The sequence below is a fragment of the Amphibalanus amphitrite genome, unplaced genomic scaffold, assembly GCF_019059575.1.
Source record: "Amphibalanus amphitrite isolate SeventyFive unplaced genomic scaffold, NRLGWU_Aamphi_draft 000069F_arrow, whole genome shotgun sequence".
NCBI classification, from domain to species: Eukaryota; Metazoa; Arthropoda; class Thecostraca; order Balanomorpha; family Balanidae; genus Amphibalanus; species Amphibalanus amphitrite.
In genome coordinates, this window is record NW_024881565.1 from 102,177 (window position 1) to 119,081 (window position 16,905).

The 16,905-nt window shown below is 48.2% G+C and overlaps 2 protein-coding genes across 9 annotated transcripts; one reads left to right on the top strand and one right to left on the bottom strand.

The window, feature by feature from the left end:
• Window positions 1–3,939: 3,939 nt before the first annotated feature.
• LOC122379018 (prohibitin-like) lies at window positions 3,940–16,051 on the bottom strand. 8 transcript variants are annotated; one of them, XM_043360864.1, is made up of 3 exons: window positions 15,995–16,051; window positions 4,813–5,437; window positions 3,940–4,534 (listed from the first exon to the last, which is right to left on the bottom strand). In XM_043360864.1, exons 2-3 carry the CDS (start codon window positions 5,413–5,415, stop codon window positions 4,319–4,321), a joined length of 819 nt encoding a protein of 272 aa, XP_043216799.1. In that variant the 5' UTR covers window positions 5,416–5,437; window positions 15,995–16,051; the 3' UTR covers window positions 3,940–4,318. The 8 variants fall into 8 exon arrangements, with proteins under 8 accessions (XP_043216799.1, XP_043216791.1, XP_043216792.1 ...); XM_043360856.1 differs by having other exon boundaries at window positions 15,990–16,038; XM_043360857.1 differs by having other exon boundaries at window positions 15,964–16,020.
• On the top strand, window positions 8,861–12,676 carry LOC122378973 (uncharacterized protein K02A2.6-like). Its single transcript, XM_043360731.1, has 4 exons — window positions 8,861–9,141; window positions 9,973–10,266; window positions 10,510–10,777; window positions 11,294–12,676. Exons 1-4 carry the CDS (start codon window positions 8,861–8,863, stop codon window positions 12,674–12,676), a joined length of 2,226 nt encoding a protein of 741 aa, XP_043216666.1.
• Window positions 16,052–16,905: the final 854 nt, after the last annotated feature.

Genomic DNA, 16,905 nt, shown 5'->3' on the forward strand with positions numbered 1-16,905 from the left:
TATATTTGGCGCAGTTGAGACATACATTTTCTATGTATTTTCCTATGGTAAATCGGAGTGATTGGTCGTGTTTTCAGTGTCTCTTTATTTTGCGCTGGTATTGCGTGGCTAAGAAGTTTTATCAAGAATGGCATATACTAAAATGTTCCTTTAATAATGGAGCTTCAATATCTGTGAGTTTTATTGGCAAGCGAAAACTGATTTCGCTGTTATTTTATCTGGAAATTACTCATTTTTTTAGGTCAATATTCAAAATATTTTACGGGAACAAGTTGGCACTTCTCTTGATTTTTGCACTCAAATCGCGTGCGATTCAACTGTATTGGAACTTGCAAAGAAGCTTGGTGATTAATTAACTGTGTTGTTATGGCACTGTTTGCAAAGCATGGGTAATGAAACTCTGCAAAGACTTAGCTACATAGCAATGCCTCAAGTAATACGCAGGAGGGACAGAATTCAGAGTCCGATCGAGAAGAATCGGTGCAAATGCTACGAAGACCAGGCAGCTCTGATACAATAGCTAGTCGTCTCACTACTCTCACTCCATTAGACCAGCTGATTCCTGACAGCACCGACTCGGATGCAAAGATGGAGCTCATCTTCCAAGCCAGAAACCAGTTCTTTGATGGAAGATGTGATGCTGCCTCTGTCTCTGCTTTGTTGGCCACTTTGGACGGGGCGGAGCTCCGCTCCTTGCGTGAGCTGTTATTCGCCTGTCATCCTATGTATCCTATGTATCCTATGTACATGTTTGTATGTCCTATGTATGTTTGTTTTAAAAACGTTGCAGCGGCGCTGGGAACTGCAGTCTTAGATCTGGGTATGTTTGGCATCTGCAACTCTTCATATACACATTAACCCTATTTCGGACGGGGAGACCTTTCAGGATTTTCTTGTACAATTGCCAAACGCCGCGAGACATTCAGCTCATATTTGGTGACTTTTCCTAAATGCTCATTGCGCACATCTCAGCAAAAAAAAAAAAAAAAAATGCCGGGTCAGGTCAGGTCAGGTAACCAGAGCGGGTTTGTTGACCAGTGTTCGCCACGGGCCGCAAAATCCCAGTCCAGCCCAGTCCAGGCCCATGGGTTCACAGCCCGGCCCAGCCCGAACCCATACATGGTAAAAGCGTCGAAGCCCAGCCCGGCCCAGCCCATCAAAAATGAATGGATTAAAAATTATTGACACCTCACAGGGATCCAAAGGTAGCAAAGAAACAACATTTTGCGAGCAGCATGAACAATGCATATTGCATGCGTGCTTTGTCAACTCGTTTTTTTAGTCTTGCACAGTATGTAATAAGCCATGTAGTAATAGTTTTTGTCTCAATCGCGAACCCCTGACTCCACTTTACAGTTCTTGGCCCAGCCCATCCACAGCCCATCAATCCTTCATATTTGAGAGCCCAGCCCAGCCCGTAGCCCAGCCCAGCCCATGGCCCATTGGGCTGGCCCGGCCCATGGCGAACACTGTTGTTGACCCCACCTCAGAAAAGTTTGCAAACACGTCAGAGCTTGAGTTTTTCACGAAGTTATTTCCTCTCATCAAGTCTTCAAAACAGTACCTGCAGTATGTGTCGTTTGTATATCTCAGAATTTTTGATCTGTGACCTGAGGTTAGGTCAGAGTCGTGACCTTTACATTGCAAGCCTATGGAAAAGTATTGAAATGCGACCTGCACCTCGAGTAAACGAGTCAAAACCACCCAATTCTTTAAGAATTATGATAAATTATCTTATCTGTAATGATCCAGGTGCCATTTACTGACAGGGACACCGGAGAGGGTTATCTGAGCCGAGATCATGTGAGGTGATATCTACCATACATCAATGCTCACAATACTTACAATATTGACAATGCTTTTGCTTACAACACTTACAATACTTACGATGAGACCAGCAAGCACTCTGCCGTTACAGTTCTAACTTCTGCTTCGAAAAACGACGTTACACACATTCGCTGCCAGCATAACATGTATTGTTTGACAGTAACAAAATACAACTGACATCTGAACCCCAAACGGACCGCCATCCACTCAAATTTTATAACCCTGACCGGTCAGGGGGCGAATGGAGGTCATTTCCTGGGCATTACACTCAGCCCTTGCACAAAATATCTCACCTCACAGTGATCATTACAACAATAGCACCGACTTGATAGTGGATTTCAAAGTACTTGCATCAGCTCTTCCTGCTATTGCAGACGATCATCTCCTCAGGGTAATGTTGTTCGGGACATGAACGAAGATCGTTTTCGGAGTTTCATAAGTGCTACTGCAACAGCCTGGCACAAAACAGGACTTGTACGCTCTTCTCTGCACTTTGCCCTTCAGTATATCACAAAAGAATTGTTTAGAATCCATCCTACGCTTCTTTTACAGTCTCCCTTGCCACCGTAGGGCGTAGATAGATTGCTGTTGCCGGTAAGTTAAGGCACGGTAGATAGACCTCGGTTCTCAACGCCTTAAGTTATTTTCATAAAAAAGAACAAATAAATGATCAATAAGATGACAGGAATGTAAACATTTTAATCGTAAAGTAGTCCAAATATTGGAATGAGCTTTTGCTTTTCAGCATCCTCCGATTCATCATCTTTATAATTTGAAAATTCGAGGTACATAAAATGTTTATCACGCGCTCATGTTAAGTGGGAATATAGTACACGGCAGACACATCAATTTTTGACACTGAACATTTCATCCGTAAATGTTTTAGCATAATTTAAAGTTAAAAACAGCGCGGATGGCAGAGTGAAGCAAACAACATCTTTCACCCATTGATATAACGTGTAATCTGTGGTGCGCCAGATGCGCCATTATTTGTCAACCGCAGAAGGTGACATGTGACGTAACAGCATCAAGAGCATCTTTTTTCAAGAACTTTTCAAAACAAGTTTCCTATCTTTCTTCCCCCATTTCTCTCAGCTTATTGATTTTATGAGGCAATGGTATACACCATAAATTCTGTGAAAATAGTTTTATCATTTTCATGCATTCTTAAAAAATCGAGTTCCCAACCCCATTGCTTCGAAAAAGGAACGCCGGTGAAAACAGAGCGCTGGAGGGCATACTAGTCACGTGACATTTGGAGCTTCTCCCCCTTTGTGGGCCTTCTTTATGCTATATGTCACGTGTTAATTTCACGAACCTTGATCAAATCGCCCCAGGCGCCCTGTTTTCACCGTCGTCCCGAAAAAGAATAATTCGAGAGAAAACCTGTCGATATCAAGGTCTGTAATTTCCACTTCATCAAATCGTTTTTTCCCCCAGACTTGAATCAATGACGTCATTGACAGTGCGAAAGTTTCCACTGGCTGCAAACGGTTATATCGACACCTTTTTTTAAACCCCACATTTGTTCTCCCGTGAAGTTCAGACAAGTTGTTTAGAAACCTTCAACAAAGGTACAGTCACTCGATTTTTCTCAAGTTTGTCTGTCTTGGCAGATCAAGCAATGCCAGAGCAAGCTTACGAACACACAAATTTGATCAGGATCGGACGATTGGACATTCGTGCTTCCCGGAAATCCCACGCATTACATATAGGTAGGTAATGAAATTATCGTGTCACACAACCGCTAATTGTACATTTTTCTCGTTTGATCTCTTTTCTGCTGATGTCCGGCAGTTGACGGAACCAGACGGAACCTTCCGTTCATCCCAATGGAGGTGTCCTGGCTGCAGGCCAAACCGGCGTTCAAGAGTTATGTACTGACCGCGGGTTCGGGTCGCTTCGGTGCTTCTTGAAGCTTCCACGGTACACATATGATTTTCTGAACAAAACACGAATCAGACGTCACACCAAACCACGGTTACCGCCCCTATCTTTAACAGTAGGAAGGAACTTCGAACGTCCCTTGGCATCCACAAGTAACACACTTCACTGAAATTCAGCGATCCTCTTCCTCACCCAACAGTTTCACTGAATAATAGTCAAACAGCGTTCAGACATGGAGGCATTGTATATTTCACCACAGTCACCAGCTGCAGTCCTTTGCGCGTCTTCGCGCATCAAAAAGGCAAAAGCATTCACTCTCCATTATGACCGGGTCGGAAAATTGCAGACATAGGTAGGCCAGACCCATGGTTCACTATCACGGCGCCACACACTGCACGACCCGACCGCACACACTCATATGGTCGTAAACTAACGTCCTCAGTCTAGTTCTAACTGCCATGCATCAGTAGGTATTCACGGAAACCCTTGCATCGGGGCCAAAAAGCCTTTGCGAGTCGGACCTCAGACAGCAACCGGGTCGGACCTCAGACGGCAGCCAAACCAGACTGCAGGCGGAGGTTGCCGGCGGCGACTATCCCGCCGCTCAGACGTTGCCCAAGTTGAGAAGGGTGGTCTGGTTCTGCGGCAGATAGATGACGTTCCTGCTCTGCGACATCTGGTAGGCGATGTCCTCGGCAGCTTCGATCCGTCGCAGCTCGATCAGACCGTTACCGGCGCGCGCGAACGCGGCCGAGAGCAGCTCGGCGGCCACCTTGTCTCCCTCGGCCGAGGTGATGGCCGCCCGCTTCTGCTGCTCCGCCTGCACAGCACCAATAACCGGTCAGAGGCCGAACAGGGGTCAACGTTATTGGTGACAGCACTGTGAGGGTTCGCCAATAGGAATTATGTATATGGCGGCAACGGACAAAGGTATTGAGTCAGAGACACATACCTACCTTTATCGACGTAAAACAAAATATGTTATAGGACAAAACCACTTATAAATATAAGTAACTGAAAAGCAATGCAAGGGTTAGGTACTTCTTGCACGCCAAGACTTGAGGTAACGGTTAGGCAGTAGCTCACGCTTCAACGTACCTTTTCCACCACGAACCGAGCGCGCTCGGCCTCCTGCTGCGCCACCTGCTTCATCTCGACGGCCTGCATGAATTCGCGGCCGAACATCAGGTGCGTGATCGATATGTCGTCCAGCAGCAGGCCGAACTGACGCGCCCGATCGGTCAGTTCCTCGGAGACCGTCTGCGAGACCACCTCGCGCTGCGTGATCATCTCGCTGGCGTCGTAGCGGGCCACCACCGCCTTCAGCACCTCGTTGGTGATGGAGGGCAGCACGCGCTCGTCGTAGTCCTCGCCGAGTGTGGTGTAGATGTTGGGCAGCGCGGTGGCCACCGGCCGGAACAGCACGCGGAGAGTGATGCTGACGTTCTGCAGGTCCTTGCTGCCCGTCACCACGGGCACGTTCCGCGGCCGCGCGCGGATGTCGAACATGATGGGCTTCTGCACCCATGGGATGAAGAAGTGGGTGCCCTCGCCGACGACGGTGTTTTTGATGCCGGAAAACCGGTCAAAGATGACGGCCCGGTGACCGGCGTCCACATTGTAGAGCGCCGAGTTGATGACGCCTCCTGTGATGGCGATACCCAGTCCCAGCTGACCAAGACGCGTCAGAACTTGTGCCATGGTTATCACAATTTGAACTTATCTGAAATGATGAAAAAGTATCATTAGTAGCCCCCGCAACAAACCAACACGCATTATATTCTTTCATCAGAAATATAATATTTGATTTGTAAACCTCCTGCCTGCAGACTGTGCTAGTGCTGCAATAATGTCACACACACATATGTATGTGTACCCATGTCAGATTCACACGCTGATATATTCTTTTACGAGCAAACAGTGACGTTTTGTTAATTTTCATTGTACCTGTTTGCACATACTTGTTTAGCATATTTTTTGATAATTCAGTATTCACCAAGTCAACGATAAGTAATCGAAGTAGACATCTCAAGAATCAGTACCTAGTCAGTGAGCATTGAGCATTGAAACACTTCACAGCTCAGTGTTACAGCTGCAATTATTGCCTCTATAAAATGTAAATACCAGCTACTGGATTAAAGTGAGCACTAAGACAACTTGGTACATTACAAATTAAGAAGCTGAAAGAAATAGCAGAAATTAAGGAGCATTTAAGAATTTGACCATTCATTTGTTTCATTTCTTCCTTGAAATTAATTCATTTTGGTGTGCCATTCAGTTATTGATACCAAATTATAATGTTTTGACACAAACCACGATAGGGTATCTCAACATAGGTCATATTCAATCATGAAATAGCACTGTTCAGAGCTAAGTGTTTCAGTGTTATCATATTTGTGCATAATAAACTATTTTGGAAAAATATAAAATGGATTTTGCTTGAATTTCAAGAGCAATGAAAAAGCCATGACCAGTGATAAACAAAGACATTCAACGTTGGCCGACATATAAATAAACTTCAGCATTGGATCTATGATCATAGTGCATCTCAAAGCAAGCTGCAAATCAGAGTTACAATCACGGGTGGAGAATGTTTGAAAAAGTTACCCCGGCCGGCGACCGAAAGTCAGAAAGACGATGATGCTCAAATATTTGTCAACGGTTATCAACAAACCCCTATTCTGTGGCATAGACTAATGGATGTCTGCGTACGTTTTTAGGGAAAACTGCTGCACGCAGGTGCGGAAGATTTCGCAATTGTAACAACAATTTTGCAACACGCCTTAAAATTTCGGACGCATGTCACCTAGTGCTAGGTCAGGTCATCAGGTCAAATTTGCTGGATGATCGTGCTAAAAATGCCATCATGCCCTTTGCAAAGCTTATTCCGTGGAAGTTGCAACCTTCCCACACAAAACAAAATGTCAAATTTGACCGTTTTGACCCTCTTATTGATTTGAGCTCGCACCTGAAATATTATTCGCGACCGAGCCGACGTAGTAATCGAATGAATGAATGAATGTTTTGTTTTGAATGAATCGAATGTTTTGTTTGCAGTGTTTAAGCTCCGTTATGTTCATGAACTGTGAGAAAAGTTGTCGGAGAACGCTAAAATCAGAGAAATTTGGCTTTTGATGATCTATGATGATTTTGTAATTGAGCTTGCCTAAAACATGACCAGATTTCTCTGGTCACATTTGTCGCTCTTTCAAACGTCGTTCCGCTTCTCGCCTCGTAGCCCAGTAGCCGAGTTAGAAGGAATGTGAAAAGCCCACCTCTCGACTCAACGTGTTACGATTAGGCCACCACCCTGGCGCGGGTTAAGTTGGAGGAGCCTTGAGCCCCAGCAGCTCGTCCTTCTATCTCACTGATATTACCCTCGTTCTGTCTTGTGATGTTATTACAGTGCCATCTTACGATAACGGCCCTTAAATATGATTTACTTCTGTTTGATGAAACATGTCGGGCTCCGCGATGAAAAGACTTAAAAACAGAGAAGCTCCAAAATGAAAATAAAGTAAATTTTCAAGAACTTTTCAAGGTTGATAAGAATAATGAGAGACACTTTTATAGATGGCAGTTTTTTCGTATCGAGACAGCTTTTAGGATTTACAAAAGTGGAAAAAGTTACCCCGGCCGCGCTGGGGTCGGCTGAAAGTTACCCCGGCCACGGCCGGGGTGGCCGGGGTAGGTTCTCCACCCATGGTTACAATATGTAATTCACTTGAATCATATATGGAGGATATGTCTCAGATCCATGAAAACTGCAAGAGATGTGGCAAAAAAAAATCTAGAAGAATTTCCAAGATCTCTATTATCACGTCACATAAAAGTAAATGAGCAATGAACATTACAACACTTAATCCCATAGGCGCGGGAACTGAGGGGGGGAGGGGCGTGGGGCCGCTGCCCCACGACTTTTTGTAGGGCCAGAAGCCGTCGGGGCAGCTTATCCTCCCTAAATTAGAGGATGTGTGTCAAAAAAAGAAAACTGAATGGTAGAGCACGTTAAACTAAAAAATATCCCTCTTTCCCTGGTTCGACAGCTCACTGGGCAAGTTTTAAGCTTTATACCATATTACCAAAAAAGGTATTTCCTTGACTCAGCTGAGACGAAATACCTCACTTTTTGCAGATGTTCTCGTTCTGTTCGTTTCGTTTAAAAGGCCAAGGGGTTTAAAATAAGTGACCTAAAACTGGTGGGAAAACTAGATTTGGGGGTAACCTAGGTCCCGGGAAGCATCAGGTGTGCCCTCACACCTGAAAGTAGTTTCCGCGCCGCTACTTGTTCCTAAGACACGTAATGGTGTCAGAAGATGGCGACGAACTTTCGCCCCCCACCAGAAATAAACATGGCGTCGCCGACACTGGGTTCCGAATGGCGACAGTGGCGAAGAGAATGGAAATATTATGCAGTGGCATCCGAACTGATAACAAAACCGCCACTGGTACAGGTGGCTACGTTCTTTAAAGGGACCCTCCCACCTTAACATTAGATTTGAGTTGAGATAGCCAAAATGGGGTCCCTGGCTCACAATTACCGGTTTCGGCACTCACGACATCGAGAAATGCCTTAAATCGGAAATATTGAATTTCAAAATTGCAGCATTTTGATTCAGAGGGGCTAATGCATAGGAATACCCCTGTGAATGTGTGACGTCAGCGCAGATATCTAACGATTTTTAAATGTTTGACTAAAACGTTTTGTAGCACGCGGTGGTATATGCTGCTTTGCGCGCAACAAATGCCGCACTTTCAAATAAAGTCGCTATAGGAACAGCGGAGATCCCAAAAGTAAACAAAAGTAAAAGTCTAATACTTTGAAAACCGGTGAATATTTTTCGATGAAATTTGGTAGATATTCGTTTTTACTCTTTCTGAACCGAGCGACATCACTTTCATGCCAATTCATTTACTTTTTTGAAGGTGGGAGGGTCCCTTTAACTGCGCAGGACGTGGGGCTCAGGAAGTTGCGTCGCATTTTCCCGACTGGGAAGAGACAAATGGCGACCTTGAAACGCTACTGGAGCGCTTCGATGCGTTTTGCATCCCACGGCAAAATATCGTCATGGAACGATTCAAGTTTTATAATCGAACCCAAGGGCCGGGCGAGCCCATCCTGCAATTCGTGGCAGCTTTGAGGACCATGGCTGCAACATGCGAGTTCCCGGATCGCGACAATATGCTACGGGACCGCGTTGTGATGGGTGTGAGGGACTCCCGCACACAGCAGGCCCTTCTGAAGAAGTCTGGCCTCTCGCTCACACAGGCGATTGACATCGCACTTGCCGAAGAAGCGGCCAGCCGTGACTCCAAGTTGATCAGCGCCGGAGACGAGCAGCGGCCGCCGACTGAGAGTGGAGTAGCTGCATCTATGGTGGCCCGACAGTGTCGCTTCTGCTGCCAATCTCACCAGATGGCTCGAAAGTATTGCCCAGCGTGGGGCAAAACGTGTGCAGTGTGCCAAGGCACGAACCACTTCGCCGGCAGCCAGCAGTGCCCGGGGCGCGCCGCTGAGCCGCGCCCGCGCCGCCCAGCCGGCGGCAGCGCTCAGCCGACGGCGCGCCGATCAGCTGACTGGCGGCCGGCTCCAGCCGCCGCGCAGGGACGGCGGCCGGCGAGTCGGCCGGCGAGTCGGCCGGCGGCGGCGGCGGTACAGCCGGAGGTATCACCGCCAGCCAACGTCAGCCCGGAGGCTGAGTTCGACATCATGACGACCGAAGGTTTTCCAAGTAAGGCCCACAAAACACTTTTCACTGCGGGTGGAGTGCCGGTAACATTTTTAATCGACTCCGGTGCTGAATGTGACGTCATTACACGTGCTGACTATGTGCGGCTGACGGGTGACGAGCAGGGTGAGCGGCTGAGGCCGTGCTCGACGGCACTCCGCATGTATGACGGGGGACTCGTGTACACGGATGGAAAAGTGAATCTTGAACTTAGTAACCCTATGACGGGGCACAACTGTACGCTACAATGTAAAGTAGTCAAGGCGGCTATCGCGCCGATCCTTAGTCTAAAGACATCGCTCCGTCTAGGGCTGATCGACGTCAAAGACAGTGACCCGTTGGAGTATGTGTACCACTCACCTAACAGCCGGTCACGGGCACCGACCCCCGCCCCTCCGCCCACTGGCCGGTCACGAATTATCGACCAGTATCGGGATGTGTTTGATACAAGCAGGGTGGGTCTGATTTTGAAAGACTACGAGATTGTCACCGATCCCTCTGCGGTCCCCGTGGTCGACGCTCCTCGCAGGGTCCGTATTCACGTGAGGGACAAACTGAAACGGAAGTTGGACGAGCTCGAGGCTCTTGGCGTCGTGTCACCGATCGTTGAACCCACTGACTGGGTTTCCCACCCCGTGATCGTAGATAAGCCGTCAGGTGACATCCGACTCTGCATCGACCCCCGCCATCTAAACAAGGCGGTGCGCCGGGAGCACTATCCAACCCCGACTGTTGACGAGATAACCGCGCGTATGAGTGATGCTAAAGTGTATAGCGTGTTGGATGCCGCAAACGCCTTCTGGCAGATCGGATTGTCGGAGGCGTCAGCGCGTTTGTGTTGCTTCCACACACCCTTCGGCCGGTACGTGTGGAAGCGCCTGCCGTATGGTGTTACTTCGAGCCCTGAAATCTGGCAGCGAGTCATCAATGATCTAGTTAGTGGTCTACGCGGTGTAGAGGTTATCGCCGATGATGTAGTGGTTGTAGGCAGGGGGGCGTCCATGTCTGAGGCGGAGGATGATCACGATCGAAATCTCTGTGCGTTCCTCGATCGCGCTCGATCCAGGAACTTGGTGCTCAACCCGGACAAATTCCGCTACAAGGTCCCGGAGATCAAGTGGATGGGTCATGTCCTGACCTCCGAGGGAGGCATGCGGCCAGATCCGGCGAAAGTCGCGGCTGTTCACGAGTACCCAGTCCCCACTGACGTGCCCAGTCTGAAACGGTTTCTAGGCATGGTCAGTTTTCTCTCCCGCTATATTCCGAACGTCTCCCACCTCCTGGCGCCGCTCCGCGCGCTGACACAGTCGCGCAACGAGTGGTCGTGGTCCCACGTGTGTCAAAGCGCATTTGACCGGGTCAAAACGCTGCTGACGAGCGCGCCAGTTCTGAAATTCTACGATCCGCGGTCACCGGCTACCGTCCAGTGCGATGCCTCGAGCTATGGCCTCGGCGCCGTCCTGCTTCAGGGGGGACAGCCTGTCACATATTGTTCCCGCTCACTCACGGCATGTGAAATCGCGTACTCCCAGCTGGAAAAAGAACTACTGGCGATCAGTTTTGCGTTGACGCGGCTCGATCAGTATGTGTATGGCCGGCACGTGACTGTGGAGACAGATCACAAACCGCTGGTGCCGATCATGGCAAAACCCCTGTGTGATGCCCCGCTGCGTCTTCAGCGGATGCTGCTTCAGCTCCAACGGTACGATTTTAAAATTGTGTATCGTCCCGGCTCACAGGTCCCTGTAGCCGATGCCCTGAGCCGAGCCCCAGTCAAAACGCCGCAAGCCGCGTTCGCTGTGGAGACCTCGTCACTTCGCCTCGTTGATGGCATTTCTGTGTCTCCGCAGCGGCTGGAGGCGATTCGGGCCGCCACTGAGGCGGACCCTGTTCTGACGACGGTCATCCGACAGCTGCAGCTGGGATGGCCGGATGACCGGCGCCGCCTGCCGGCCAGTCTAAGGCCCTTCCACCACCTCCGTGGGGAGTTGGCCTCGGAAGACGGCCTGCTATATAAGGGACGGTGTCTGGTGATACCCTCGTCTCAGCAGCGGGACATCATTACCAGACTTCACAGCACCCACATCGGGGTCGCCTCAATCCTCCGGCTGGCGCGACAGAATGTGTTCTGGGTCGGGATGACAGCCATGATTAAAGAGGCGGTCCTCCGGTGTCCGGTTTGCCTGGCATACCGGCCCTCGCAGCCACCAGAACCTCTGTCCCCGCACGAGATACCGAGTCGGCCTTGGGAAAAAGTGGCCATGGATTTGTTCGACCTTCGTGGAGAGACGTACCTGCTGATTGTGGACTATTTTACGAATTTTGTGGAGGTCGAGCCCCTCAGCCGCTTCACGGCCGCACATGTGATATCTGCCCTGACCTCTCAGTTTGCTCGGTACGGCCTACCAGAGACCCTTATCAGTGATAACGGACCCCCTTTCAGCAGTGACGAGTTTCGGTTATTCACTAAGGAGCTGGACATTCAGCACAAGACCAGTAGTCCGCGCTATCCCCAGTCGAACGGCAAAGCAGAAAATTCTGTTAGAACCGTGAAAAACCTTATGCGCAAGGCTATAGAAGATGGCAAAAATCCACTTTGGGCGCTACTCATGTGGCGCAACACCCCCAGTGAGGGGATGTCTGTCTCACCGGCACAAAAACTGTTCGGTCGCGCCTGTCGCACGTTCCTACCGGCCCTCCGGTCCACCCTCCTCCCGTGCCACCCCTCCGACGTGCCGGAGGCCCTCGCGCGTCAGAAGGCCCGTCAGGCTTCGTACTACGACAGAAAGGCTCGACCTCTGCCTCCCCTGATTCCCGGCCAGTCGATTCGGATGCGTCTTCCCGGTCAGATTACGTGGTCCCCTGGCATATGCCTTCGCGACGCAGGCCCCCGCTCCTACTGGGTCCGGGTCGACGGCGTTACGTATCGCCGCAACCGCCGTCAGTTACTGAGCACCAGTGACCCGCCTCCGCCGCCCCCGCTGGTGGTTGAGGAGCCGCCCGTTTCTCCGCCGGACCGGCCCGTCTCTGAGCCGCCTTCGTATATGCCCCGTGGGACCGATTCGCCGATGTCCTCACCGCCCTCTGCGCGGCGCAGCTCTCTGGGCTCCGACTCCCCGGCCCCAGTACCCCCGGCCCCGGCACTGGACCCCGGTGACTATCGCAGTTCCCTCCGCCGATCGGGGCGCGTCTCCCGGCCCCCGGCCTACTTGGCCGATTATGTGCCGCGATAGCCTCTGTCCGGTGAGATCGTGACTCGGCGCCCCTACATCTGACTTGTAGTATATGCGTGTGGTAACTTGTGTCCCCGTTTTGTCTAATACACCAGGTATTGGTGTTATTGGGCTCAATCGGTGTTATTGGTGTTATTGGATTGTTCTGATGAGAAGAGGAGATGCGTCGTGCGTATCTTAAATGCACCGTACATTGCGCGTGCCTCCGCTGAGTGCATCGTATGTTGCGCGCGTGCCGCGATATGGTGCAGTGTGATGTTGCTTCGAGTGTTGCCGCGATTGATTGTTCTGATGAGAAGAGGAGATGTGTCGTGCGTATCTTAAATGCACCGTACATGTGTTTGATGCTGCCCCTAGATGGCAGCACAAGGGAGCTAGCTGTTGTTGGCTGGAGAGCGCCATGTTGTTGTTATGGTTTTGTTGTGTACTGAGCTGGTCGGAGTGACCGCTCCGTGTTTAGGAGATGAGCCTTGCCCTTATTCGTTCAACTTGAGTGCTCTGCTGGAACTCAATACAGATACTCAATACCATTACGTTACCTTACGTTACAGTGACCTTTACATATATGAAATCAAGACCTTTTAGATGTTCATTCGACGCGTCTCGATGAGAGGAACACGATGCTAGCAAAATAAATGTCGTCACTGTCTTGAGTCAAAAGTTATTGCAGAAAAAATGTTTTTTTTTTAATTTAAAAACTGCTATTTTGGGAGTGTTTGCCCTCTGGAGACTAAACCCTTGACCTGAGGTCAAATCTGAGAACAATACCCAGAGAAGTCTGTAAAAGGGCTATCGAATGCGCTTTTCCGCGGCGCTGTAGCTCCATTGGTTCCCGAGTTAGCCATTGGCAGTTTCCAAAATTGTTGAAATGGAATAAATTTGACCTATGATGACCTCTAGTGACCTGACCTATGACCTGACCAAAAAAAGGACCATGAAATATTTCCGACAAAATTCCGACGCTCTTTCGAATGCCGCTTTCCACGTGTCGCTACGTGGCCCAGGAGCCGAGTTAGACGGGGAGTGTTCAGACTTCAGACTCCCCCCCCCCTCCCCCGCCCGGCGCGTTAGTCGCAGAGTACCGGCCCGGCGCGGGTTAAAGGGACTATCCCACCTTTAACATGGGGTTTGAGTTGGGATAGCCAAGTTTGCGGCGAGGTTCAGAAACCACTATCTATCTAGGTTGCAACCCCCGCGGCCTCTTGGTGTTGAAGAAATTCGTTCCCTTCATTTGAAAATGGGCCTTGTACAAGGCCCTATCTTCAACATAGAGCGACCGTTAGTGTGACGTCACCTCGTTTAGTCATTCTGATTTAAATGTGTTTGTTCGTTGAAAAATCGCTTAAAACTTGGTCTGAACTTTGTTGTGGTGCCTACAGAGTAAAAAGAATCAGCTTTATGACAGTAATGTGGCCTGGGGAAGGAGGTAATTTTGGGCTGTGACGTCACATATTTGAAAGTTCGCGTTTGGAATATGGGAAGCCTAAGATGTTTAATGAAAAATAAATGCCAGAACCGTGTTCCTGGTCATCCAATCTATAAAGTCGGGCACAATTTAACTGGTTTTAACAACATTTTAGAAGGTGGGATAGTCCCTTTAATGATCCCATTAAACTTATAAACAAAGAATAAATTGACGTATTAATATGATCCAATGGAATGTAATATCAATATATGTGGGATCAGATCTCTCAAGAAGTAACCATACAATTGCTATCAATGGTTTTTTTAACAGAACCTGGATGGCCCTTTCAAAGTGTTTATTCATACTAACACTGAGTTATTGAAACATAAACATGCTAAGTCACTGTTTCCTTTAAAGTTTTGTAAACAATACTTAGTGAAAAGGGCAGACATGTGCATGGATCCAAGCAATGGATCTATGTTTTCCGTGGAATTCAGAGCAAACTGCAGGTTAGGATCTATGCTATGATCCCACTGGATCTGGTGTGGCAGTTTCTAAAATGTATCATGGATCTATGATCTTAGCATCTGATGATAAACCAAGAGCAAGGATCTATGATCTGACTTGAGTGGATCCCGCCATACACAACATTTGAAACCAGGTTTCAAAGTGTTTCTAAGTCAATAAGTGCCACAAAACTATGGCTTTGGCTTTTGACATACCTACAATCGCATAAATCACTAAATAGAGTTTGAGAGTTGCAACAAGTGATTTTGGGGGATTTCTGTGTTGACAAAAAATAAATGGGGATCTATGATCTCAATGGATCTTAACCAAAAATTAGACATATGCTATAATCCCTACAGATTTCTAACAAATCCAAGAGCTGGATCTATGATCCTGTCAGATCCAAGACCAGAATCCATGGGATCAATCCTAGATCCATTTTCTCAGAGCATGCACATGCCTAGAAAAGGGTATCATTCACAAGCAAACAAATAATAAATTGCCTCACTAATTAGGAACCTACCTTAACCTCAAGGTAAGTGCGGAACATCAAATACCTATAGGTACCTTTCAAAGCATAATTTTAATGGCAATAAATCTTCTGGACAAAGTTATTGGTTACTTTAACTAGTGATTTAAATACAAAAATTAAAAGAAACTGACATTTCCTTTAAAAACAACATGACCCAGTCACCGGTGCCGTTCAGTCAAAATTTTTCATCAGCAAGTTAAGTTCAGTTTAGTTCAGTTCATTTTATTGAGTGATAAAAACAAAACAGGTTGCGAGCGTGCTGCTATTTTTTGGCTCCTCATTGGTCAACTTTCTGTGGTCTCTTCATTTGACCAATGAGAGGCCAAGGAGTGCCAGCAATGACTTCCTTATATACGAAAAACTGACAGCATGCTGGTAAAAAACAGTGACCAAACAAAGCTCAGTACAAGTAGGTATCAACTATCACTAGCCTTGTTTACCTACATAGGGATTGTTGCAAGTTTACAGCTCTGCCTGTTATGCTGCAAAAGATGCCACTGGCACCTATTTTACAATTTACAAAATGATCACCTCTAAATATAATCGAAATTATCGCAAAATAAATAAGCTAGAGCCTCGTCAGAATCCTATGTAAACGCAACTTCTGTTCTACCTAGTACCTAGGATCTGCACAAATTAGGAGAGCTAGCCGCTAGGAAACCTACATAAACGAAAAGGAGCAAAAAATAAACTCATTCAATCAATCTTTTGGTGCCTCCATATTTTGATTCCAAAGGTCTAGTTTGCCCAACTGAACTGTAATTCAGGTGTTATATGAATGACTCCGGTGTTTATTTACTCCTTATGAATCGTAAGTAATGAAGCAAAACATTTATCACTGACAAAATGCACGCAAATTTCATGTATACCCCACACTCCCCCCTCTCTCGGTCTGCGCCACTATTGTCACGAAATGTGCTTGCAAAACCTCAAGGATATCCAAATGCCAACCTTCAATTTCCATCCCGCCCATCTATCTATGGCCCTATGACGTCATTTCGACTGCCACCCTTGAAGATTGGGCGCATCATAGGTGTCGATTTGTATACTTTTGGGTGTGCCTGGGTACCCCCAATGCTGAGTTGGGCACCCCCCAAGGGGCTCTGCACCCACAACCAAAGTTGGTACCTACTGGCACCACTGTTACCTACAATTCTTTGAGCGCATTGTTTTGAGTGTTCTCTAATTCATAGGCGCGGGAACGGGGGGGGCAGTGGCATAGACCCGGGAACAGGGGGGCAGCGGGGGCGCTTGCCCCCCCCCCCCCAACTTGAGAGCCGAGGGGGCGGCGCCCCCTCAACATTGAGGCAGCGAGAAAAGATTTTTCCTCCCTTTTCCGGACTTTTTTCCTTCTTGTTTCCTTTATACATCTACACATCAACCCATGGCATTTTCCTTGCCATCTGAATGGTTTCTGCTGATACAGGGAGAGCGGGGTCAAATGTAACACGGGGCAATTGTAACAGTGTTAATAATTCATAAACTTACCAATAGAATGAGCTGATGTTCAGACCGAAAATGCGTAATTCTATACTGCCTTTCCCAACGGAGTTTGAAGCGAAAGTGCCGGGTATGTCGATGGCTGTGCACAGTAACAGGGCCTCCTCTAACATACCCACTGGGTGGGCAAATGCCCACCCAGTCACCACAATTGCCCACCCAGTGGCGTCGATTTGCCCACCCAGAAGCAAATGTAAAAATAAAGGTCCGACCGGTGAGGCTTGTAAATTAGGAGCTCTAACTCGCTGTTGCATCTATAAGCCCAGGTAGCATCCCTCTCACGGC